The sequence below is a fragment of the Scyliorhinus canicula genome, chromosome 7, assembly GCF_902713615.1.
Source record: "Scyliorhinus canicula chromosome 7, sScyCan1.1, whole genome shotgun sequence".
Taxonomy (NCBI): domain Eukaryota; kingdom Metazoa; phylum Chordata; class Chondrichthyes; order Carcharhiniformes; family Scyliorhinidae; genus Scyliorhinus; species Scyliorhinus canicula.
Genome location: NC_052152.1, coordinates 125093491 through 125120084, shown reverse-complemented (window position 1 = coordinate 125120084; position 26594 = coordinate 125093491). Strand labels below are relative to the sequence as shown.

General features: G+C 47.3%; 1 protein-coding gene across 1 annotated transcript in view; it reads left to right on the top strand.

Annotated features, from left to right (window-relative positions):
• The first annotated feature begins 480 nt into the window (after window positions 1–480).
• LOC119969126 (synaptonemal complex protein 2-like) overlaps window positions 481–26594 on the top strand; it is a 458660-nt gene continuing 432546 nt past the window's right edge. Inside the window, exons 1-2 of the mRNA XM_038802343.1 lie at window positions 481–532; window positions 618–679. Of these exons, the coding sequence (XP_038658271.1) occupies window positions 481–532; window positions 618–679 (114 nt within the window). The remainder of the gene's footprint in view (window positions 533–617; window positions 680–26594) is intronic.

The following is a 26594-nucleotide window of genomic DNA, read 5'->3' as shown; positions in this document are numbered from 1 at the left end:
AAGGGATGGGGGCGGAGTATGGCCTCAGGAGGGGGTAGTTGCGATGTGAGGGAAAAGTTTATGTGGGGCGATTTTAGCAGGGGGAATATGTGGGGGAAATGAGGGCGAAGCTGGAAAAGGATATGAGTGGGGAAGGGGACATTGGGAGGAGAGTAAAGGAGTTGTTCTGAGTGGGTTGACAGTTGCGATTGAGGGGAATATGAGGGGAATACAAGGGGAGATGGGATATGTGATACTGACCGGGAATAGGAAGAATGGGAGTATGAGGTAGCAGTTGGGGGTAGGGGATATGAAGACAGTGGCGATATGAGGGGGAGGCGTGGGGTGAGTGGGGGTGAGTGGAGGTGAAGGGATATGAGAGGGATAGGGGTACTGGGTTCGGGATGTGAGGAGGGAGGGTGGGGTACAATAAGGGGATAGGTGCATGTGCGAGTTGTAATTGTTTGGTGGGGGCAGAATGTGATTGTGGCAGCGGATGGAATGTGTTGGAAAAGGAAAAGTGTTTCAGCTCTAGCTGTCCCTCTTGGATCACGTAACTTTTGCTGATTCACAAAATGTGGCATGTAAAAGCTTAACCATGCTCAGTCGTGAAATTTAAATGCACTTTTTAATTTCAGTGCTGGCAGGCGAATTTGCTAACAAGGATATCAGAATGATGCATTTTGGAAAAGAACTGCAGGTATGAAATATTTCTAGCATTTTTTGATGACAGTCACACTGCAATTCAATATCTCAAACTCAGCGACATTCCCCAAGTCCAGACTGCTTTTCCTTTGTTGGCCTTTTATGCACTGGACCAGAGTTCTCCCGGATACATTTAATATTTGTGCACTGTCTATATCCTTTTACTTATTCCATCCCAGTTTTATTTTATCGGTTTAGATTAGTAATGGAGAAGCGCAAAGGACACGCAAAGTATAACTTCTAAATTATGAGAGGGCCAATTTCATTGTGATGGTTGGGGATTTATCCAGGAAATCAAAATTTTTAATGAAAATCTGCAATGGAACAATGATCTAAGGAGATGTCTTGAGTACAGGCTACTCAAGGGTGGGTGAGGGGAGGGGTGGGTGGGTGAGGGGAGGGGAGGGGTGGCACAGTGCAGGGTTTCACAACTGCAGGGTCCCAGGTTCGATTCCCGGCTTCGGTCACTGTTTGCGGAGTCTGCACCCTCTCGCTGTGTCTGGGTGGGTTTCCTCCGGGTGCTTCGGTTTCCTCCCGCAAGTCCTGAAAGACGTGCTGTTAGGTAAGTTGGGCATTCTGAATTTCCCCTCTGTGTGCCCGAACAGGCGTCGGAATGTGGCAACTTGGGGCTTTTCACATTAACTTTGTTGCAGTGTTAATGTAAGCCTACTTGTGACAATAAAGATTATATTAATTAAGTATATCCCAAGGAAGACAGCAGAAGCGTAAATATCGTCCAAATTATGCTGCACGTGGAGATGAACTGCTTTAATATCAGGAACTGCGAATGGTGCTGAACATTGCGCAATTAACAGTGAACATCCCCACTTCTGACATTAGGATGAAGGAAAGCACATTTGTTCCAGCCCTACTCCTGATTGCCACAATGCTCTATCACCAAATTGGGAACATAGACTACATCCCCGGCGTTTAAACGTCTGCCCTGGCGCACTCAAATCATGGTGTCTCATCTGTATCGCCTGCTACATTACTACTTTCCTGTCGAGACTTGGAAATGTCAGATTCGGACGAGTCCTGAGCCTTCGGCCCATCAACTGCTCCGCAGGGGCGATTCCTGTCGTCACGTGGCATCATGTGATAACTAAAAAGGAATCATGACAGCTGCGAGTCCGTAGGCTCAGTGGACTGCTTCTTTAACCCTCTTTTGAAGATCTGGACCACTCTTTATGCTAAACCATTGGAGGAGGGATAAAACTGTGCTGTTTGAATATGTCGAATACTGTTCCTTTCTGAATAAAGAAAATGAGAAATAGTACCGATCTAAGGAAAAAGCATGCAGATAGGCCAAGAAAAATAATAAGTCTGAGGAGTGGGAGCAGTTTAGAATTCAGCAAAGAAGGACCAAGGTATTGATTAAGAAGGGTGTGGTGAATGTACATTGTTTAATTCACACTGTATAGCATTGTGTCCTTGTGGGCTCTGTCTGTGAGCCGTTGCGCGGCTCTGCCCACGGGGAGATGAGGAGCTTGTACAGGGCTCCACCCTTGGCTCCGCCCATGGCCCCTCCTACTACCGGATGTATAATGTGCTGCAGCCTTGTGAGTCTGCCTTCATTCTTCTGGTCGCAGGCAGGCTCAGTTGTACGTCTATTAAAGCCACAGTTTACTTCCTATCGTGTCTTGAGTGAATTGATGGTCACTTCAATTTAATAGACTTAAGAAAACCACTATGGAATCAGCCCTCAAACCTGATCGACTAGAACTCGACCCCAGGCTGCAGAAGCGAATGAAATCTTTCTACACTGGCTTCGGTGCTTCAAGGACTACCTGTCTGCGTCGACTACCTCCGCTACTCCGCTAGAGTGCTAAAGAGATGGCTAGGGAAATGCAGATGCACTAGTGATAATTTACCAAAATTCACTAGACTCTGGGGTGGTCCCGGTGGATTGGAAATTAGCAAACGTGACGCCACTGTTTAAAACAAGGAGGTAGGCAGAAAGCAGGAATTATAGGCCAGTGAGCTTAACTTTGGTAGTAGGGAAGATGCTGGAATCTATCATCAAGGAAGAAATAGGGAGGCATCTGGATAGAAATTGTCCCATTGGACAGACGCAGCATGGGTTCATAAAGGGCAGGTCATGCCTAACTAATTTAGTGGAATTTTTTGAGGACATTACCAGTGCAGTAGATAACGGGGAGCCAATGGATGTGGTATATCTGGATTTCCAGAAAGCCTTTGACAAGGTGCCACACAAAAGGTTGCTGCATAAGATAAAGATGCATGGCATTAAGGGTAAAGTAGTAGCATGGATAGAGGATTGGTTAATTAATAGAAAGCAAAGAGTGGGGATTAATGGGTGTTTCTCTGGTTGGAAATCAGTAGCTAGTGATGTCCCTCAGGGATCAGTGTTGGGCCCACAATTGTTCACAATTACATAGATGATTTGGAATTGGGGACCAAGGGCAATGTGTCCAAGTTTGCAGATGACACTAAGATGAGTGGTTAAAGCGAAAAGTGCAGAGGATACTGGAAGTCTGCAGAGGGATTTGGATAGGTTAAGTGAATGGGCTAGGGTCTGGCAGATGGAATACAATGTGACAAATGTGAGGTTATCCATTTTGGTAGGAATAACAGCAAACGGGATTATTATTTAAACGATAAATATTAAAGCATGCCGCTGTTCAGAGAGACTTGGGTGTGCTAGTGCATGAGTCACAGAAGGTTGGTTACAGGTGCAACAGGTGATTAAGAAGGCAAATGGAATTTTGTCCTTCATTGCTAGAGGGATGGAGTTTAAGACTAGGGAGGTTATGTTGCAATTGTATAGGGTGTTGGTGAGGTCACACCTGGAGTATTGTGTTCAGTTTTGGTCTCCTTACTGAGAAAGGACGTATGGCACTGGAGGGTGTGCAGAGGAGATTCACTAGGTTAATCCCAGAGCTGAAGGGGTTGGATTATGAGGAGAGGTTGAGTAGACTGGGACTGTACTCGTTGGAATTTAGAAGGATGAGGGGGGATCTTATAGAAACATTTAAATTATGAAGGGAATAGATAGGACAGATGCAGGCAGGTTGTTTCCACTGGCGGGTGAAAGCAGAACTAGGGGAACTCAAAATAAGGGGAAGTAGATTTAGGACTGAGTTTAGGAGGAACCTCTTCACCCAAAGGGTTGTGAATCTATGGAATTCCTTGCCCAGTGAAGCAGTTGAGGCTCCTTCATTACATGTTTTTAAGGTAAAGATAGATAGTTTTTTGAAGAATAAAGGGATTAAGGGTTATGGTGTTCGGGCCGGAAAGTGGAGCTGAGTCCACAAAAGATCAGCCATGATCTAATTGAATGGTGGAGCAGGCTCGAGGGGCCAGATGGCCTACTCCTGCTCCTAGTTCTTATGTACTCCTGTCTGTGCGGAGTCTGCACGTCCTCCCCGTGTGTGCGTGGGTTTCCTCCGGGTGCTCCGGTTTCCTCCCACAGTCCAAAGATGTGCGGGTTAGGTGGATTGGCCATGCTAAATTGCCCGTAGTGTCCTTAAAAAGTAAGGTTAAGGGTGGTTGGGTTACGGGTATAGGGTGGATACGTGGGTTTGAGTAGGGTGATCATTGCTCGGCACAACATCGAGGGCCGAAGGGCCTGTTCTGTGCTGTACTGTTCTATGTTCTATGTCCTGACGAGCAGCAACTCAGTCTACTGCACGCACGGGTGAACCATCGCATCTCTACGCAACTCAACAGTACCGACTCGTACACCGAGGGCCACGCTATGCTCGACCGACTATACATGCGGCCTGTAAACGAAGTCTACGCGCGGCATATTTTCGCTACCCGCTGCCAGCGCCCCGCAGAGTCGCTAGAGGACTACCTGTGGCAGCACGGTAGCATTGTGGATAGCACAATCGCTTCACAGCTCCAGGGTCCCAGGTTCGATTCCGGCTTGGGTCACTGTCTGTGCGGAGTCTGCACATCCTCCCCGTGTGTGCGTGGGTTTCCTCCGGGTGCTCCGATTTCCTCCCACAGTCCAAAGATGTGCAGGTTAGGTGGATTGGCCATGATAAATTGCCATTACTGTTCAAAATTGCCCTTAGTGTCCAAAATTGCCCTTAGTGTTGGGTGGGGTTACTGGGTTATGGGGATAGGGTGGAGGTGTTAACATTGGGTAGGGTCCTCTTTCCAGGAGCCGGTGAAGACTCGATGGGCCGAATGGCCTCCTTCTGCACTGTAAATTCTATGATTCTATCTAACAGCCCTTGCACAGGAATGTAACTTTCAGGCTGTAACTGCCTCCCAGCATATGGAACTCGCTGTCCATGATGTGTACGTTGCAAGGGTCCGATCTAACTATGTGCGCCAGCGCCTCCTCGAAAAAGGGGCCCAGAACTTGGAGGACACGGTAGCGTTAGAAACCTCAATGGAAGTCGCGTTTCAAAGCCTGAACTCGTTCCCCGCAGACCACGCGACCCCATTGTGGACCCCTGACCAGCGACCGCCCCAGGCCTGCGCCGTGCGGCCACCCACCCACTATGGAGCGCCAGCGTGCCATTTTTGCGGTCAGCCCCAACACCCACGGTAGCACTGCCCGGCCCGCAACACGACCTGCAGCAGCTGCGGTCGAAAAGGACATTATGCTGAGGTATGCCTGTCTAAATCGAAACCCTCTAACTCTCCCGCTGTCCAGAGCTGCTCCCCCAACTCGCAGGCCCGCAGACCCCGTAATGTTGCAGCGTGTCTGCCGACTCCGCCTCCACCCGACATGTGCGAGTCATGGGGGGCCGCCATCTTGGGCGCCATCTTCTTCATCGCTCGCCACGTGCGATCAATGGGGGCCGCCATCTTGGCCGTCACCCGATGTTCATCTCGACTACGACCTCCGCGGACAGTCATCACGGGGCCACTCCAGCACTGCTGATCGAGCCACCGACTACCCGCAACTCAACGCAGTCACTTTGGACCAGTCGCGGCCAAAGCACCTCAGGAGCTCGATGATGTCCGTTCAGGTCAACGGATACAAGACACCGTGCCTCTTCGACTCAGGGAGCACCGAGAGCTTCGTGCATCCAGACTTGGTAAGACGCTGTTCGCTCCCTATCTTCCCTGCACGGCAAACTATCTCCCTTGCCTCGGGATCGCATTCGGTCCAAATACAAGGGTGCACCGTTGCGACCTAACAATGCAGGGCGCCAGCTACTCTAATTTCCAGCTGTACGTACTCCCAGACCTCTGCGCCCCACTCTTACTCGGGCTCGATTTTCAGTGCAATCTTAGAAGCCTCACACTCAGCTTTGGCGGACCCCTACCCCCTCTCACGGTATGCAGCTTAGCGACTCTAAAAATCGACCCCCCTCCACTCTTCGCTAATCTCACGGCTAACTGCAAACCCGTAGCCACTTGCAGCAGGCGGTATAGCCTGCAGGACAGGGTATTCATTAGAGCCGAAGTCCAGCGGCTCCTACGTGAGGGAGTCATAGAGGCCAGTAATAGCCCCTGGAGAGCACAGGTGGTGGTCGTCAAGACCGGGGAAAAGTTCCGGATGGTGGTTGATTACAGCTAACCATTAACCGGTCACGCACCTCGATGCGTACCCCCTCTCCAGAATTGCAGACATGGTCCACCAGATCGGTTCTCCTCCGGAAGCACGACTGGACACATAAAACAGACCCACTAGTAGAAAGGGTCTGCTACGTTCAAACCCACACTATGCCTTTATAGAACACCCCGACGGCTGTCAGGACACCATTTCCCTCCGGGACCTGGCACCTGCAGGATCCACCACCACCACCACCGAGGTACCCCTCACACTACACCCCCCCCCACCACCCCCCCCCCCCCCATGCCTACAGACTTCCTGCGCCCCCCTTCGCCCGTCGCACGGTCAGGAACGAAGCTCTGAATGAACCACCCTCGGAGTCCACCCTCGGATCCACACCGCCCGTCATCACTCAGCCATCCGAAGAGGCTGCAACCCCAGTGCTCCTCCGATCCCAATGGGCGACTCGGCCACTGGACCGGCTCAACCTGTAGACCCGTCACCTCCGCCGGACTGGATTTTTTTACAGGGGGGTGAATGTGGTGAATGTACATTGCTTAATTCACACTGTACAGCATTGCGTCCTTGTGGGCTCTGTCTGTGAGCCGTTGCGCGGCTCTGCCCACAGGGGGAGATGAGGAGCTTGTACAGGGCTCCACCCTTGTCTCAGCCCATGGCTCCGCCCATGGCCCTTCCCACTACCGGATGTATAATGTGCTGCAGCCTTGAGTCTGCCTTCATTCTTCTGGTCGCAGGCAGGCTCAGTTGTAAGTCTATTAAAGCCACAGTTTACTTCCTATCATGTCTCGAGTGAATTGATGGTCACATCAAAGGGTGTACAAGAGTGAGCTTGCAGGGAACATAAAGAAGGGGAAAATACAGTACAAGAGTGAGCTTGCAGCGAACATAAAGCCTAACACTAAGTTTCTATAGATATATGAAGAGAAAGAGATTGGTAAAGGCAAGATTTTCCAGCATTTTCTCTTTCGTGGTCATGACAAAGGACGGCCCCCTACAGACCGAAACAGGGGAATGTACAATAATGGTCAATGAAATGGCTGAGCAATTGAATACACACTTTTTGGTTTTGTCTTCGCAAAAGATGACACAAATCAGATACCAGAAATGTTGGAGAATGAAAGGTTTAGTCAGAGGGAAGAACTGAGGGAGATCAATATTAGTAGAGAAATGGTGCTGGTATCAGGTTCTTTTTGTGTTTCTGTTGTTTTTATGTTGTACTGTCTTGCTAGAATAATGGAGTAAAGTGAATTATGGTGTGTTATGCTGCTTTGTGAGCTGTATGTTTTGAGATGACCTGAGGTTATGAGAGTGTTGAAATCCTTAATTTAAAATGGGAAAACTGGGGCTTAATATTTATCCTAAATAGCTATCTTTTACCTATCAGGTGTGTGAGGAAATAGTTGACTTCTACAGTCCCCGCTTTTGATAAATCGAAAGATTAAGTGAGATATATCAGAATAAGATAAAATACATAATTAATGTGATAGGATAGGTAAACGTGCAAAGAGTAACTCATTCATATTGTCATTGCAGTTTTAAACAATAGAGTGGATAAGCTTTGCAACAATTAATAAATTAATCACATTTGATACTACTGATTCAGTATTAATATATTATAATAATAGTCAAATAATTGATTGATCAGTAACATTTCAACAATAGTATTTCGTTCCACATTCATCCAATGGGGGTGCAGTTGGTTTAGTTTGAATCATTCTGACAGTTGGTCCCCTGCATTTAGCGAATAGTTCTTTGATGCACTTAGCACATTGGTATGTTATGTAAATGATGAATACAGCTACACAGGAGAGTAGGTTTATTCTTATTGTGGACATTCCAGTGTGTCCAAGCCACCCGCAAATTTTATCCCAGAGAGAGATAACTGGGGGTGGATCAAGTTTTTTGATATCTTTTTGGATATGTAATCATTAACTTCTTTTGAGTTATCTGGAATGAAAGTGTAACACTCTGCACCAATCAGGGCGCAGGCGCCCCCTTTTTCAGCTGGCATATAGCCAAGTGCCATTCGATTTTGTAATGCCACAGTTCGAATTGCTCGCATTTCGTTAGAAATTTTATTTAGGGCAGTGGCAATGATAATACTAAATTTTGCAGTCCAGATGTAATCATTAGTCGAACACCAGATAACTTAAAAGAACCGTTTATTTACCGCGGGGCTGGAGCACAGCTGTGACTCAGAGTTACAGCAAGTGAAAAAGCAAATTTCTCTCAGTTACAGTTGACTATATATTCTTACAAAACCCATCACACCTTTCAATCATTAGTGACACAATTACTAATTACGCCCTAAGTAATTCCTTTAAGTAATTATTTTCTTCCCATGGTTAGTAATACAGTTAGTTTCATAGCATAGTAAATCTTTATCAAAAGTCCTAAGGAGTGAATCTTCCCCCGGCTGTGTTTCGTTCCCACCACAGATTCTCGCAGACTGTCAAGGTCATGATAACGCGTTCTCACAGGAACAATTTATTTCACAAAGCTGGTATACAGACCTGACATTCCATTACCCATCAAGCTCTGATTTAACTTGACCAAACTCTCATTCCATTTCCCATCATGCTCTGATTTTAACTTGAGCCAAACTCTCAGTGGTGTAATCGGCTACGTTTTGTATGATGGTTGTTATTTTATTCAATTCATTCTCCATCCTTATTTCCCAATAGAAAAGAATGATTCTAGCATAAATTGCATCTCTTAAGGTAATGGAACATTTATTTCTTCGAGCAGCTGCTTCTGAAAGATGAGGGAGATTAGACAAATGGCAGGTGTAATGTATCCTACATAGCAAGAGATCTTGGGAGCCAGGGATATGCTTTATCATCACAAATAAAATAAGCTCCATTATAAGCAGAATATAAGTAAATATATTCTAAGAACCATTGGTCTGAGAATATTTTATTATTTTTGAGGTTAGGTATGCCTGTTATCCTTGAGGACCGCATAACTCTTTGTAAGCGATCGTTTGCACATTTATAAGCTGTGTTAACATCTACATAATTAGTACAAACACTATTACCCATTTGAATCCCTTTAGGGAAATTGATCCTTTTTGTTTAATATTAGTTGGGAGGTTACGATGTTGAGGTTTTTGGTTAGGGTTATATTTAAGTTGGTGCCATCCTGAAAAGTCGTTTAGTGGATAACCTGCAGATTTCCATAAGTTTTTTTTTTAAACAAACAAATATATTGAGGTATTTTTAGGCATTGCAAACAGTAACAATATACATTTGTGTGCAAATACCAATTACAAAAACATAGTGCAGATAACAGTTCCTCTCTCGCAAATAGACCCAGACCCGCCTATTCTTCCCCCCTACTCTACACCATTCTACCCCCCCCCCCCGCGCTGACGATTAGTTCCCCGCAAAGAAGTCGATGAATGGCGAACCCCGATAGCGATCCTCGTAAGGCGAACTTGATTTTTTTCCAAGCCGAGAAAGCTTGCCATGTCTGACATCCATACTTCGTTCTTTGGCGGCTTTGAGTCCCTCCAGGACAACAGTATTAGTCGCCGGGCTACCAGGGAAGCAAAGGCCACAACGTCGGCCTCTATCCCCTTCTGGACTCCCGGGTCCTCCGACACCCCAAAAACCGCCCCCTCTGGACTCATCGTCACCATTGTTTTCAGTACAAAGAACAAAGAAAATTACAGCACAGGAACAGGCCCTTCGGCCCTCCCAGCCTGCGCCGATCCAGATCCTTTATCTAAACCTGTCTCCTATTTTCCAAGATCTACTGCCCTCTGTTCCTGCCCGTCATATACCTGTCCAGATGCATCTTAAATGATGCTATCGTGTCCGCCTCTACCACCTCCGCTGGTAAAGCGTTCCAGGCACCCACCACCCTCTGCGTAAAAAACTTTCCACGCACATCCAAAGATGTGCGGGTTAGGTGGATTGGCCATGCTAAATTGCCCGTAGTGTAAGGTTAATGGGGGGGATTGTTGGGTTATGGGTATACGGGTTACGTGGGTTTAAGTAGGGTGATCATTGTTCGGCACAACATCGAGGGCCGAAGGGCCTGTTCTGTGCTGTACTGTTCTATGTTCTATGTTCTATGTTCTATCTCCCTTAAACTTTCCCCCTCACCTTGAAATCGTGACCCCTTGTAACTGACACCCCCACTCTTGGGAATAGCTTGTTGCTATCCACCGTGTCCATACCTCTCATAATTTTGTAGACCTCAATCAGGTCCCCCCTCAACCTTTCTTCAAAGCTAGCACCCTCCATACCAGGCAACATCCTGGTGAACCTCCTCTCTGCACCCTCACTAAAGCATCCACATCCTTCTGGTAATGTGGCGACCAGAACTGCACGCAGTATTCCAAATGTGGCCGAACCAAAGTCCTATACAACTGTAACATGACCTGCCAACTCTTGTACTCAATACCCCTTCCGATGAAGGCAAGCATGCTGTATGCCTTCTTGACCACTCTATCCACCTGCGTTGCCACCTTCAGGGTACAATGGACCTGAACTCCCAGATCTCTCTGGACATCAATTTTCCCCAAGACCCTTCCATTGACCATATAGTCCGCTCTTGAATTTGATCTTCCAAAATGCATCACCTCACATTTGTCCGGATTGAACTCCATCTGCCATTTCTCTGCCCAACTCTCCAACCTATCTATATTTTGTTGTATTCTCTTGACAGTCCTCCTCGCTATCTGCAACTCCACCAATCTTAGTATCATCTGCAAACTTGGTAATCAGACCACCAATACCTTCCTCCAGATCATTTATGTAGATCACAAACAACAGTGGTCCGAGCATGGATCTCTGTGGAACACCACTACCCTTCTCCATTTTGAGACACTCCCTTCCACCACTACTCTCTGTCTCCTGTTGCCCAGCCACTTCTTTATCATCTAGGTAGTACACCCTGAACCCAATACAACTTCACTTTTTCCATCAACCTGCTATGAGAAACCTTATCAAATGCCTTACTAAAGTCCATGTATATGACATCTACAGCCCTTCCCTCATCAATTAACTTTGTCACTTCCTCAAAGAATTCTATTAGGCTTGTAAGACATGACCTTCCCTGCACAAAACCATGCTGCCTATCACTGATAAGTCTATTTTCTTCCAGATGTGAATAGATCCTATCCCTCCGTATCTTCTCCAACAGTTTGCCTACCACTGACGTCAAACTCACAGGTCTATAATTCCCTGGATTATCCCTGCTACCCTTCTTAAACAAAGGGATAACATTAGCAATTCTCCAGTCCTCCGGGACCTCACCCGTGCTCAAGGATGCTGCACAGATATCTGTTAAAGCCCCAGCTATTTTGACCCTCGCTTCCCTCAGTAACCTGGGATTGATCCCATCTGGTCCTGGGGACTTGTCCACCTTAATGTCTTTTAGAATACCCAAAGCCTCCCCCTTCCGTATGACAACTTGACCTAGAGTATTTAAACATCCATCCCTAGCCTCAACATCCGTCTTGTCCCTCTCCTTTGTGAATACCGATGCAAAGTACTCACTAAGAATCTCACCCATTTCCTCTGAGTCCACGCATAAATTCCCTCTTTTGTCTTTGAGTGTGCCAATCCTTTCACTAGTTACCCTCTTGCTCCTTATATACGAATAAAAGGCTTTGGGATTTTCCTTAACCCTGGTAGCCAAAGATATTTCATGACCCTTTTTAGCCCTCTTTATTGCGCGTTTGAGATTCGTCCTACTTTCCCGATATTCCTCCAAAGCTTCATCAGTTTTGAGTTGCCTCGAACCTATGTATGCTTCCTTTTTCATTTTAGTTAGTCTCACAATTTCACCCGTCATCCATGGTTCCCATATCTTGCCATTTCTATCTTTCATTTTCACAGGAACATGTCTCCGGCACTCTAATCAACCTTTCCTTAAAAGACTCCCACATTTCAAATGTGGGTTTACCCTTAAACAGCTGCTCCCAATCCACATTCCCTAGCTCCTGCCGAATTTTGTTATACTCTGCCTTTCCCCAATTTAGCACTCTTCCTTTCGGACCACTCTTGTCCTTGTCCATGAGTATTCTAAAACTTACGGAATTATGATCGCTATTCCCAAAGTAATCACCGACTGAAACATCAACCACCTGGCCGGGATCATTTCCCAATACCAGGTCCAGTATGACCCCTTCCCAAGTTGAACTATTTACATACTGCTCTAAAAAACTCTCCTGGATGCTTCTTACAAACTCTGCTGCATCCATGCCTCCAGCACTACACAAATCCCATTCAATGTTGGGGAAGTTAAAATCTCCCATCACAACCACCCTATTGCTCCTACATTTTTCTATAATCTGTACCTCTACTTCATGCTCGCTTTTGGGAGGCCTGTAGTAAAGTCCCAACAATGTTACTGCACCCTTTCTATTTCTCAGCTCCACCCATATTGTCTCAGTGCTCGAAACCTCCATCGTGCCCTCCTTAATCACAGCTGTGATATCATCTCTGATGAGCAATGCAACTCCTCCACCCCTTCTACCTCCCTCTCTATCCCTCCTGAAGCATCTATACCCTGGGATATTCAGTTGCCAGTCCTGCCCTTTCCTCAACCAAGTCTCAGTAATACCAATAACATCATATTCCCAGGTACTGATCCAGCCCTAGGTTCATCTGCCTTACCTGCTACACTTATCGCATTAAAACAAATGCACCTCAGACCACCTGTCCCTTTGCGTTCATCATCTCTTCCCTGTCTACTTTTCCCCTTTGTCACATTGAGTTTATTGTCTCGTACCTTACTGGCTTTAGTTGCTGCTTCTTTACTGACCTCTAACTTCCTAATCTGGTTCCCATCCCCCTGCCGCATTAGTTTGAAACCTCCCCAACAGTGTTAGCGAAAGCACCCCCTAGGACATTGGTTCCAGTCCTGCCCAGGTGCAGACCATCCGGTTTGTAATGGTCCCACCGCCCCCAGAACCGGTTCCAATGTCCCAAAAATCTGAACCCCTCCTGCACCATCTCTCAAGCCACGTATTCATTCTGACTATTCTTGAATTTCTACTCTGACTGTCCCGTTGCACTGGGAGCAATCCTGAGATTACTACCTTTTGAGGTCCTACTTTTTAACTTATCTCCTAACTCCCTAAATTCTGATTGTAGGACCTCATCCCTTTTTTTACCTATATCGTTGGTGCCTATATGCACCACGACAACTGGCTGTTCACCCTCCCCCTTCAGTATGTCCTGCAGCCGATCGGAGAAATCCCTGACCCGAGCACCCGGGAGGCAACATACCATTCGGGAGTCTCGTTTTCGACCACAGAAACGCTTGTCTACTCCCCATGCAATTGAATTCCCTATGACTATAGCCCTGCCAGTCTTTTCCCCGCCTTTCTGTGCAGCAGAACCAGTCACGGTGCCATGAGCCTGGCTACTACTGCCTTCCCCTGGTGAGTCATCTCCCCAACAGTATCCAAACGGTATACCTGTTTTGGAGAGAGATGACCGCAGGGGACACCTGCCCTGCCTTTCTGCTCTTTCTCTGCCTTTTGGTCACCTATTCCCTGTCTCCGTCACCAATTCTAATCTGCGGTGTGACCAACTCACTAAACGTGCTATCCACGACCTCCTCAGCATCGCGGATGCTCCAAAGTGAGTCCATCCGCAGCTCCAGAGCCGTCTGTATAGGACTTTGGTACGGCCACATTTGGAATACTGCGTGCAGTTCTGGTCGCCACATTACCAGAAGGATGTGGATGCTTTGGAAAGGGTGCAGAGGAGGTTCACCAGGATGTTGCCTGGTATGGAGGGTGCTAGCTATGATGAAAGGTTGAGTAGATAGGATTGTTTTCGTTGGAAAGACATAGGTTGAGGGGGGACCTGATTGAGGTCTACAAAATTGAGAGATATGGACAGGGTGGATAGCAACAAGCTTTTCCCAAGAGTGGGAGGTGTCAGTTACAAGGGGTCACGATTTTAAGGTGAGAGGGGGAAAGTTCAAGGGAGATGTGCGTGGAAAGTTTTTTACGCAGAGGGTGGTGGGTGCCTGGAACGCTTTACCAGCGGAGGTGGTAGATGCGGGCACGATAGCGTCATTTAAGAAGCATCTAGACAGGTATATGAATGGGTGGGAACAGAGGGAAGTAGACCTTGGAAAATAGGAGACAGGTTTAGATAAAGGATCTGGATTGGCGCAGGCTGGGAGGGCCGAAGGGCCTGTTCCTGTGCTGTAATTTTCTTTGTTCTTTGGTCTTTGTCATGCGGTCTAACAGGAGTTGCAGCTGGACACACTTCCCGCACATGAAGGAGTCAGGGGCATCGGCCGCGTCCCTGAACTCCCACATTGCGCACGAGGAGCATAACACGGGTCTGGGATCTTCTGCCATTTTTACTCTTTACCTTAACTGATTACAAATATAGTATCAAATAATTAATAAGTGAAAGGAATAAAGATTTTACTTACCAATCACAATACTCACCAACGCACGAAGAGTTAAATTTCTCCTAGCAACTGCTAATTGGAGCACTTTCCTTACCAGCCAATCAAGTCACTGCTTTGCTGTGATGTCACCCTTCAAGGTAAGTGTTTAAAGAGATAAACTTACCTTCCCGACAACCACGGTTTTTTTTGGTTAGAGGAGGGTGTAGGGAGGGAAACCCGGGATATGATGTCTGCAAATCCCTGCCAGTATCCCGAGTTTTGGACACGCCCAGAACATGTGGTCATGGTTGGCTGGTCCTCCCCCACATCTAGCACACTTGTCCTCCAGCCCAAAAAATTTGCTCATCCGGGCCACCGTCGTGTGGGCCCAGTGAACTACCTTGAACTGAATCAGGCCAAGCCTGGCACATGTTGCGGTTGCATTTACCCTCCTCAGAGCGCCTGCCCATTCTCCTTCTCCCTCCATCTCCCAACCAAGCTCCTCTTCCCACTTGAGTTTCCGTTCCTCGTTCTCTGTGTCCTCCGCTCCCAGAAGCTCCTTATAAATATCCGAGACTCTCTCCTCTCCTACCTCAGCTCTGGAAACTACCCTGTTCTGGATCCCCCTTGGTGGAAGGCGTGGAAAGGACGGGACCTGTCTACGTCTGAAATCCCGCATCTACAAGTACCGAAAGTCATTCCCCCTCGCCAGCCCGAACTTGTCCTCCAGGGCCGTCATGTTCACGAAGCTCCCTTCCACGTTCTCCACCCTCACCCCCTCAAGCTTGCCCCGGACCATGAGAAATCTACCCCCCCATCCGCAACTGTGCTGTTCGCCTCAAATTTAACCTGTTTGTCAATCATGATCGCGACCCCTCTGGTCTTAGCGTCAAGCCCCGAATGGAAGACCTGGCAAACCCAGCCCTTCCTTAATCTAATCTGGTACCCCCCCCAGCAACAACCCCTAACTTAACCCCTGCCATATACTGGCTGTATACACACCCCCCACCTCACTTCTGTTGACTAGCTCAACGCAGCTAGCCTGGTGGCTCTCAACTCCGGCGCCACCATGTCTCCCACCTATTGCCCTCCCACTCCCCCCCCCCCCCCCCCCCCCCCCCCCCGCCCATCAACAACCCCCTCTAACCTAACCACTGCCATATACTGACTGTATACACACCCTCCACCTCGCTCCCGTTGACTAGCTCAATGCAGCTAGCCTGGTAGCTCTCATTTCCGGAGCCACCATGTCTCCCACCTATTACCCTCCCACTCCCGCCCATCAACACCACCTCCCCAGAACAGCCCTGTTCGAGAAATTGCTCTGGGACTGAAACAGAGAGAAAACAAACAAAGAACAAAGCTCGCCCCCACAATAGTGCAATTTAAACTCTGTACTGAGGTGGGCGCTACCACCCACCCCCCTCCCAACATTCCCAGAAAAAAAGCAAAAAGAACCCGAACAGCCCCCCAGCACCCAATAACTTAAACTTTAACTATAACTTTGGCTTTAACTTTAAAACTTTCAAACAGGCAAACACAAACACAAGAAAACCCCCAATTTTCAGTAAAAGAGCATGCCGAATGACATTGCTAACACGAAGGGCAATCTACGAACAAATGCAAATATCCCTTAATACACTCTAACTTGAGTCCATGGGTCCTTAGTTCGGCACCAGTCCGTGCCCCTGAGCGATTCCATCGCTTCCTCCGGGTGTAGCCACCTGGGTTGGCCACTTCCTCACACAAAATGGAAGAACGCAAAGGTTACAGGGAAAAATGGACATTGGCAAAGAAACAAGCAGCTTGCAGAATCACCTGTGTTCTAGCTGCTAAAGAAACCAGATAGAATTGTAACTAATGAGCTGCGCATATTAAGTGAGCAATTCACGGTGATTCCCAGGCACAATGGACACAACAGTTAACTGCAATCGCTACATTCTATAGAAGGTCAGACATCCCGGTCGCAGTGGAGTCTGAGACAAAGGACACCAATAAGGTGGAAGGAACCGCCTGGTGATCGAGGAACAGCCCCGTTATTGGGGAAATTCAAATCAATCGATTGGGAAGAGACCCAATCGATTGCAGGTTTAGAGAGGGTCCGCCCAGAAGGACACGAAGCCCCTGAGACCTATAAAGGTCAGGTCCCAGGACTGATACTTTCTTCTTGACCAGCCAGCCCTCCCAGCAGAACACCTTTGCAGCAGAAGACCTTGAGAAGGAGAGGCCTGGTCAGCAGCCGCCATCAAGTAAGTATCATACAAAGCACGCTACGAGAGTAGACACTCCTGACCCCTTTAGTCCACACCAACTGGAAGCCTGCGGATCCAGGACAAAGCAAGAGGCCATTGTTCCCTGATCCGGCAGTTCCCTTATTCCAGATAAGTATTGGCCTGTTAGTGGTAGGAATAGCCTAGTCTTTTAGTTTTATATGCATAAGTAGTAGATAACTATTGTAATAAACGTGTCTTGTTTGAACTTACTAACTGGTGTATTGAGTTATTGGTCTGAACTTGAACTTGAATCTTGTGGCGGTATCATAACGATACCTGGCGACTCTAGAGCTAAGGAATCAAAAACAGAGCCAAGGTGAGTGTAAAGCACACTCACCCAGAACAAGCAACATGGGTCGTCAAAATAATGTTGCTATTCCCGGTATGTGACCCAAAGCCGCGCCGGGAAAAGTAGCCCGAACTTGACCTTTTTAAACAGGATCTGTTTAATTTGTCTTAGGCTGCCCTCCTTCTGGCCACCTCCTGGCTCAGATCCTGGTAGATGCGCAGGACACTGTTGTTCCATGAGCAGCTCTTCGTGCTCGTGGCCCACTGTAGGACCCGTTCCTTGTCCACGAACCTATGGAACCTGACCGCCGGGGGGGTGGGGGGGGGGGGCTCGTGGTTGCCTCGCTTGCACTCTGTGTGCTCTGTCCAGTTCCAGCGGACGCAGGAAGAAATCATCCCCCACCAGCTTCTGCAGCATGTCTGCCACGTATGCCGTGGCATCCACTCCCTCGGCCCCCTACGGGAGCCCAATGATTCTCAGATTCTGCCGGCGAGACCTGTTTTCCATGTCCTCCAGCCTGTCCATCAGCCTTGATTGTTGCTCCTTCAACTTTCTAATGTCCACGTCCGCTACCGTTTGGAAATCCGCCTGCTCTTCCACTGCCTTCTCCAGTGCCTGGACCTCCTTATCCTGAGCGTCCAGCCTCTGGTCCAGTCGCTCCACCGCTTTCTGGAGCGGTTCCAAATTATCCCGCTTCAGTGCTGCGAAGCTCTCTTTCATGACCTCCAGCATGTTGTTCAGTGCTGTCTGGACCGTCCGTTCCGTGGTCCGTTCGTCGGCCATCTTTCCTTCCACTTGAGCTTCCACGCCACCTTTTGTTCATCCCCATCTTTGCCTGTTTTCGCTCCCTTCTGCTCCTTAAGTCCATACAACTCCGTATGGATTTAGATCTAGAGTACTATTGTTTTTCACTCCAGCGCTCAAAAGTTCAAAAAAATCAGGGGAAAATGGGCGACTTACTCCCTCATAGCCGCCACCGGAGATTTCCATCAGTTAATAGATTTTTGGATGTGAATCTGGTACCTTCCTTTTCCACATGAATATGCTCCAGAACGGATCACCACAGAATGAGGGACGCTTTGATAGATGTACCATTCTGCTGTTTCTGAAGCATTAAAGGGAGTAGTTAGAAAGGGAATACCCTCCACTGAGTTAGTAGGGGTTGCAATGCATACCCAACAATTGGAAATATTAAAGTTTTTAGCATATATCTTAGATGTGTGAAGGAATGTGTTCTCATTCAGTTCTGGTACAACGTTCACAAAACCAATCAAATAACTGAAAATTAAAATTGCAGCAAACATTTTACTTGTATGTGCGCTTCACGTGCGCTGTGTGGATCCAACTTCTCTTTCCTTTTGACTTCACAGCGGATTGGGTGGTGAGAAGGATTACGAAAGGACCTTCCCACTTCGATCCTAAGGGTTCCTTTTGCAGCTTTTTGACAAACTTCTTCACCGGACACCTTCTGGAGGATCTCCCACGCAGCTAACAACTGTTGAGAAGCATTTGTTAGATTTTGACAGTAAGACAGCAAAGCATCACTCGTTGAATGACAGTCTGCTTTCCGCAAGTCAATAGTTCCTGGCAGAGACATTGGTCTGCCTGTGATGATTTCAAAAGGACTCAGGCCTGTTGTTCTGTTTGGTGCAGCTCTAATAATGCATAACACTATTGGCAAAGCTTGGACCCAATTCATGCCTTCCTGGCTCTATTTAGACAGTCTTTCTTTCAAAGTTCGATTCATATTCCACTTGTCCTGATGATTGTGGATGATAAGGACAGTGTAAATTCCAGTTACTGTTTAGTAGTTTACAGACTTCCTTACAAACACACTGTAAAGTGTGATCCATTGTCAGAGTCAATGCTAGCTGGTACTCTCCATCTGGGGATAAAGTCTTTGCATAGCACTTTGGCTGTATGGGCAGCTGTCCTCCTAGCTGAAGCAGCCTCCACCCATCTGGAGAATGTATCCACTGTTACAAGGACGTCATTGTATTGTTGATATTTAGGAAGAGTGATGTAATCTACCTGCATATCCTGGAATTGAGGCATTGATGTTATAGGACCCAAATTATTCTTTTGACAGGTTACACAATGGTTTGCTACCAATTGTGCATGTTTTTTGAATCCTTTACCACACCAACTTCTATGGAATCGATCCATCATTTGTTCAGGTGAAAGGTGTCCCCATGAATTAATTTGTTGACCTAAAAAAGGTATTAGTGATTGTGGTGCGACTGGTTTACAAGTTTGAACTTGTCTCCAAATTTCATCATCATACAGTTGAATACCTGATTCTAACCATGTCCATTTTTCTTCCTTTGTACAATCATTCTGCATTTCACGTAAATCATGTAATAAGGTGGTTACTCCCAATTTGTAAATGTGACTGGATTCCTGATGCCACTGAGAGGCACAAAAGGAGGCAGCTTCCCTTGCTGCTTGGTCCGCAAGAGGATTTCCTCTTGCTTCCATAGTGTCCTCATGAGTATGGGCTTTACATTTTAGAACTGATGCTTCTTTTGGCAAGGTAATAGCTTCTAGAAGGTCTCGTACTTCTTCCTGTGCAATTTATGCTTTGGCAAAGCTAGCTTTGTGACCATTAGCACTGAGGTGGTTCAAGACCACCCGTAAGCTCTTTTCATGATCATCTTTATTGATGGAGGCTATCAGAACATCATCTGCATACTGGATAATGGTGGAAGGCAGATCAGGCAGTTTCCTGAGATGATTCTGCAGAGCCATGTGGTAAACAGTTGGGCTATAGTGAAAACCTTGCCGTAGTCTAGTCCATGTGTACTGTTGTTGATTGACTGTAAAAACAAACCATGGTTGTACTTGTTTAGCTCGTGGTACTGACCAGAAGCCATTTGCAATATCAATGACTGAAAACCATTGAAGGTGTAATGAACTCCAATTGGCTTTATTGGTTGGCCAATTGGAGTATGAGCTCCCTTCAATGATAGCTCATTGAGGGGGCCCATATAATCACCTGTGTAGGCTTGTGAGCTGGTCTTAAGTTGACTGGACTGCTAGCAGCACTGTTTGTAGCTGCTCCTGTAATATCGTTATTGTAAATAAATATTGGTGTGGTGACGGAACTCCTGCCTCCCGTGGATTACTACAGTGGCGATGAGGTAAACTACGAATTTTGCGAAGACCAGCTGCTGCTCTCGGAGGGTAAGCCTTGCCATTTTAAAAATGCCGTTTTTTGGGAGGTTAGAGGCATTCGACCCGGCTATTGAGGACTGGTCCCAGTATGTGGAGAGAATGTGTTACTTCTTCCGGGCAAATGATATACTGACGGACGAAAGGAGACAGCTTATCCTGCTGTCGGCGTGCGGACCCTCCGCTTTCGCCATTATACGTAGTCTAACTTATCCCGATGCGCCGGACACACAAATTTTCCAAGAAGTAACGGAATTGGTGAAAGAGCACTACGACCCAAAACCACCCCTCATTTTGCGTAGGTACAGATTCTACACAGTGAAGCGGGAAGACAGGGAGTCAGTCACAAATTTCTTGACCCGCCTGAGAAGGCTGGCGGAAAAATGTGAGTTCGGCCCGATGCTAAATGAAATGCTTCGGGACCGGTTAGTGTGTGGTATAAACAACCTCACAATACAGAAACGCCTGTTGGCGGAAACGGAGCTAGACTGCAGGCAGGCGTTACAGCTCGCACTGTACCTAGAAAAGGCAGCAAGTGGGGCGCAGGAACTACAGGGCACGCCAATGGAGGTAGATACCTGTGAGAGGGACTACCACAACGGGTCCTGCTACCAGATAGCCGCTCTCAGGAAAAACCTGAGGAACAGAGGGAAAAAGGAAAACCCCAGAACTGCCCCCAAGTCTGCCAGGACTAACTGGAGACAGAGGGAAGTACCGGCTGAGGCTCCCCCAACAGAGAAGGACCGTTTCTGGCACCAGACAGAGTGGGGTAACAACGACAGAAACCCGAGAAGGAGGTGGCAGAAGAGGAATAGCAGGTGGGGACGCAGGGAAGTATACAACCTAGACAATCCCATCCTCCTCCGAAGGGGAACAATTATATAATATTACAACGAAGAAAGCAGAACCCATTAGGATTACCCCACGGGTGAACGGGCGGCAGACAATAATGGAAATAGACATGGGTGCGGCCGTATCAGTAATGGGAGTGGCAGCATTTAGAAAAATCAAAGGTGGACTCCAGCCACTAACCCTAACAAAAACATCGACAAAACTTAAAACCTACACGGGGGAACCCCTGGAAGTTCTAGGCACGACTCATGTACCTGTGGAATATGAGAAACAATTGCTCAGATTACCGTTGACGATAGTAGAGGGCTCCGGACCGAGCTTAATTGGACGGAACTGGCTGAAAGACCTAAAAGTAGATTGGATGAAAATTTTCCAGAGTGGAAGCGGGCAGTTGAGTGGAGTACTCCAAAAATACCCGGAGATCTTCCAGGAAGGTTTGGGGGAAATCATAGGCGCCAAAGCAACTTTGCACGTGGACCGAGAAGCCCTTCCAAAATTTTGTAAGGCCAGGCCGGTACCTTTTGCATTAAGGAAGAAAGTAAATGACGAAATAGAAAGGCTACGGCGCAACGGCATTATCAGACCAGTACAATTCTCGGAATGGGCAGCGCCGGTGGTACCAATTTTGAAGCCAGACGGCTCGATACGTCTCTGTGGAGATTTCAAACAGACAGTAAACAAATACGCACTGCTGGACAAATACCCAATCCCGAAAATAGACGACCTGTATGCCAAATTGGCAGGTGGGCTTTTGTTCACGAAACTAGACATGAGCCACGCCTACCTGCAGTTAAAACTGGACAAGGGCTCCCAGAAGTTCGCTACGATCAACACCCTGAAGGGCCTTTTTCGTTATACTCGGCTACCTTTTGGAGTGTCATCAGCCTGTGCTATATTCCAGCGTACGATGGAAAATATTCTGCAGGGACTACCGCAGGTGGCGATTTATTTGGACGATGTCTTAATCACGGGTAGGACAAACAGGGAATACTTAAGGAACCTGGAGGAAGTGCTCAGGCGTTTCGCAAAGGCAGGCGTACGGCTAAAAAGGGAAAAATGTGTTTTTCTGGCCCCACAAGTGACGTACCTGGGATATAAAGTAGACGAGTCAGGCTTACATCCATTAGAAGACAGACTAAGGGCAATAAAAGAAGCCCCAGCTCCCACCACGGTCCAGGGGTTACGATCATTTGTAGGGTTGGTAACCTATTATGGAAAATTTATTGAAAATAGGACGTCCATCCTAGAACCCCTCCACCAGCTACTAAAAAAGGAGCAAGAATGGAAATGGTCCACCCTCCAAAACCGAGCATTTAGGGACATTAAGGAACAGCTGTCATCCGAAAATGTCCTAGAGCATTATGACCCAAGGAAGGAGTTGGTGGTCACTTGTGATGCATCCCCCTACGGGGTAGGAGCCGTCTTAGCCCATAGAGGAAGGAATGGGGAAGAACGGCCAATAGCCTATGCTTCGAGGACCTTGGCGATGGCTGAGAGGAAGTACGCCCAAATCAAGAAAGAAGGACTGGCGGTGATATTCGCAGTAAAAAAATTTCACCAGTATCTGTACGGGTGGAAATTCACCATAGTGACGGACCATAAGCCGTTATTAGGATTATTAAAAGAAGACCAGTCAATACTCCCGATTGCATCCAACGCTGGGCGTTGCTACTGGCGGCATACAGATACGTTCTGGAGCACAGACCGGGAACGCGAGTAGCACATACAGATGCTTTGAGCAGACTTCCCCTCCGCCGCAAATACCAAAAGTAGAGGAGACAGTAATGACTCTTCATTTTTTGGACACCCTACCAGTAAAAGCACAACATATTCGGTTGTGGACGCAAAAAGACCCGGTTTTAGCCAAGATGAAGCATTTACTGCTAACAGGGGAACTGGAAAGACCAGTGGAGCCCCAGATGCACCCATACTGGAGCAGAAGGGACCAAATAACCGTAGAAGACGGTATCCTATTATGGGGAGCACGGGTAATCGTCCCAGCTCAGGGCCGTCAGGCAATCTTAACTGAGTTACATCACGGACATCCAGGGGTGTCTAAAATGAAGATGCTAGCTCGAAGCTACGTTTGGTCGCCAGGATTGGACACAGACATAGCAGCCTTGGTACGTTGGTGCCAGGAGTGCCAACAGGGGCAAAGAGTGCCACCAGCAGCGCCATTGCACCCGTGGGAATGGCTAGGCAGACCGTGGACCCGCCTGCATTTTGACCACGCCGGCCCTTTCATGGGCTCAATGTTTTTGGTGATAGTGGACGCCCACTCCAAATGGTTGGACGTCCACCGGGTAAACACGGCAAGCACAGCATCGACAATTTAAAAGCTCAGGGCCTCGTTTGCAACACATGGACTTCCGGAGGTATTGGTGTCGGACAACGGAACGGCATTCACAAGTGGGGAATTTGGAAAATTCCTGAAGGAAAACGGAGTCCGTAACATCAAAACGGCCCCTTACCATCCAGCGACCAACGACCTGGCAGAGAGAGCGGTCCAGACACTTAAAGCGGGACTCAAGAAGCAGCCGGCAGCGTCAATAGACAAAAAGCTCTCCTGCTGGCTGTTTGATTACAGGACCACACCCCATTCCACAACGGGCATACCACAGCTGAACTCTTAATGGGAAGGCGGCTGCGAACGAGGCTGAGTCTCCTTTTCCCAAATTTAACGGGGAAAGTGGAGAAACATCAGGAGGCCCAACGCAGGGGGCATAATAATAGTCGGCAGCAGAGTCATTTCCAGGTGGGGGCACCGGTTTGGGTCAAGAATTATGGGAATGGACCAACGTGGGTCAAAGGCACGGTAGAGTCCCAAACAGAGCCCATATCCTATGAGGTTTCAATAGGAGGTAAGGTGCTGAAGAAACACCTAGACCAAATAAGGGCAGCGGAACCACACCTGGAGGCAGGCGAAGCAGGACCGCCTCCAGCTGGGATAGCCCAGACGGAAAGGATACCCACACCCCAGCCCCGAGCAATTTCTCCAGACCCCGTCATCCAGTCATCAGAGTCGGAGATGGACACACTCGACGAGGCCGCCGCGACACCTCTCCCCGAGGAGGAGGAAGAACAACTTCCAAGGAGGTCATCAAGGAAAAGACGGGCACCTATAAGGTACACCCCGCCCACTTCGGAGAACGACCCGGCGGACGACACAGAGGTGACAGACCCAGACATGAAGAGCAGGAAGAAGCTCAGAGGAATGCTAGCTGGCAGGAATTCCTCGGACCTTGGGGGGAGGGGTGTAATGAACTCCAATTGGCTTTATTGGTTGGCCAATTGGAGTATGAGCTCCCTCAATGATAGCTCATTGAGGGGGCCCATATAATCACCTGTGTAGGCTTGTGAGCCAGTCTTAAGTTGACTGGACTGCAAGCAGCACTGTTTGTAGCTGCTCCTGTAATATCGGTATTGTAAATAAATATTGGTGTGGTGACGGGACTCCTGCCTCCCGTGGATTACTACAGAAGGTTAGGAGTTAAAGAGTTAAAGATTGTAGATAGATCTGCCACTAAAGGAGCTTTTCTGACAATGAATTGATTTGCCTTTCTGTAGTCAATAGTGAGGCACCATGTGCCATTAGCCTTTTTTTACAGGCCTTACAGGGTTGTTTGATGAACTGTGAATGCGCACTAAAATACCCCTTTCTTCAAGTTGTTCTATTATAGGTAGAATGCCTTGAATTGAAGTTTTATTAAGAGGGTATTGTTTGGTACAAGGTGGAGTGGATCCCATAAAAGTGACTGGTTCCATTTTTAAAAGACCACAATCATTTTTGTCAATTGCCCAAATTGGATGATTTTGTATTTCATCTTTTTTGATGTCTCACGGACCAGGTGATTTTTCCATTATTGAAATTGAGTGAAGAATTTAGTTGTGATAAGATGTCCATACCTAGAAATGCTTATGTTACTGGACCTACCCATATTGATGCCATCAATTGATGTGGTCCAAATTCTAAAAGCAGTGGTTTAGTCTTCCGAAGAGTGACCGAGTCTGCTCCTGCAGCAAAAGCTTTAATTGTTCATGCAGTTAGGGGAAAGAAAGCAGCATTCTGTTCAGTAACACAGGTAAGTTCAGCTCCAGTGTCAAATAAGAAATCAATATGAATACCTCCCACTCTTAGTGAAATATATAATCCCATAACTTTTCTGTTCCAAAAGTGCATGTAGAGAAAAATGGAGAGAATCATCAAGAGTTGAGTCTAATAGTTTTTTGAATTATCATACAGAGAACGTCTTTGAGCTGGAGGACAACTGTTTAACATTTCATTTATGGCATTGTCATCATCGTGTACATCCCTACGTGGGTACAGTTCGTCCCTACGTGGGTAAGGTTCCTCCCTACGTGGAAACGGCTGGGAGGGACTAGAATCGCTGTACGCAAGTTTGGATGTGTCTTGTTGGAATGTAACCCTAGGTGCGTCTTGTTTGTGTGTGTTACGTGATTGACCACTTGGTGGAAATGTATTGTAGCGAACATTGTCTACTTCTTTATCATCTCTTGAATCCATCCGTTGTTTATGATAGCATTTTGCCATCCAGTGCCCTACTCTACCACAGAAAAGACATTGTAGTATTTCCTTACATCATTTTAATGGAGCAAGGGTACATGTTTTCCCTGACGCTTGTGGTGAAATTATAGTTACTGCTGATATTCCTGCAGCCGTTGCAACAGCTGCCGCTGGAGCAGCAGGTAGAGCAACACCTGCTGCTGGAGCAGCAAGTAACAGGCTGAAATTGAGCAATGGGTAACGGACTGGATTTGAGCAATAGGCTGCATTTGAGCAGGTGTCATCGGCTGCATTTGAGCAGCTGCAGTGTTATAGATTGCCTGGTTGTGCAAACCACGATCTATCTGAATGCATCGGTCAACTATATCCACGGTATGTGCCAGTTGTGGCCCAAGCTGGTAAAACCAAATTCAAGGCAGCAGAAACTTCAGATTTAACACCGGCTATAAAAGCCTATTTTAATGGACTTAAAGTACTTGTGTCCCATGTGTCAGTTTCCTGTTCGAGTGTCATTCCTGAATATTCCATCCAAGTTTGTAAAAATCTTTCCTCGAAATCCTGAATATTTTGATTATATTTTTGAATGCAAGATGTGATCTTAGACCAGTGGGTCGTGGGAGGGGGGGGGGGGGGGGTGAAATTTTAATAGCCAATTCTTGACTGCTAGCCAACCAGCTTATAAATTTTGCAAATCATTTCCAAGGGCAACTCTGTTCTAAGAGTTGAAATGAGTCGAGTACCTAGCATGATGGTCAGAACTTGTACTCCATCAAATGGGTGGAGACTGTAAATGGATTGTAATCTGTGAATTCTATCCCATGTGGTCATACCACCCCTTTTAGGGTGTGAAAGATTTTTGGACCATTCGTCAATTTTTTCAGGATCTGCTGGTTCATAAATCCAATGATGACCATTTATGGTTCGACTGAT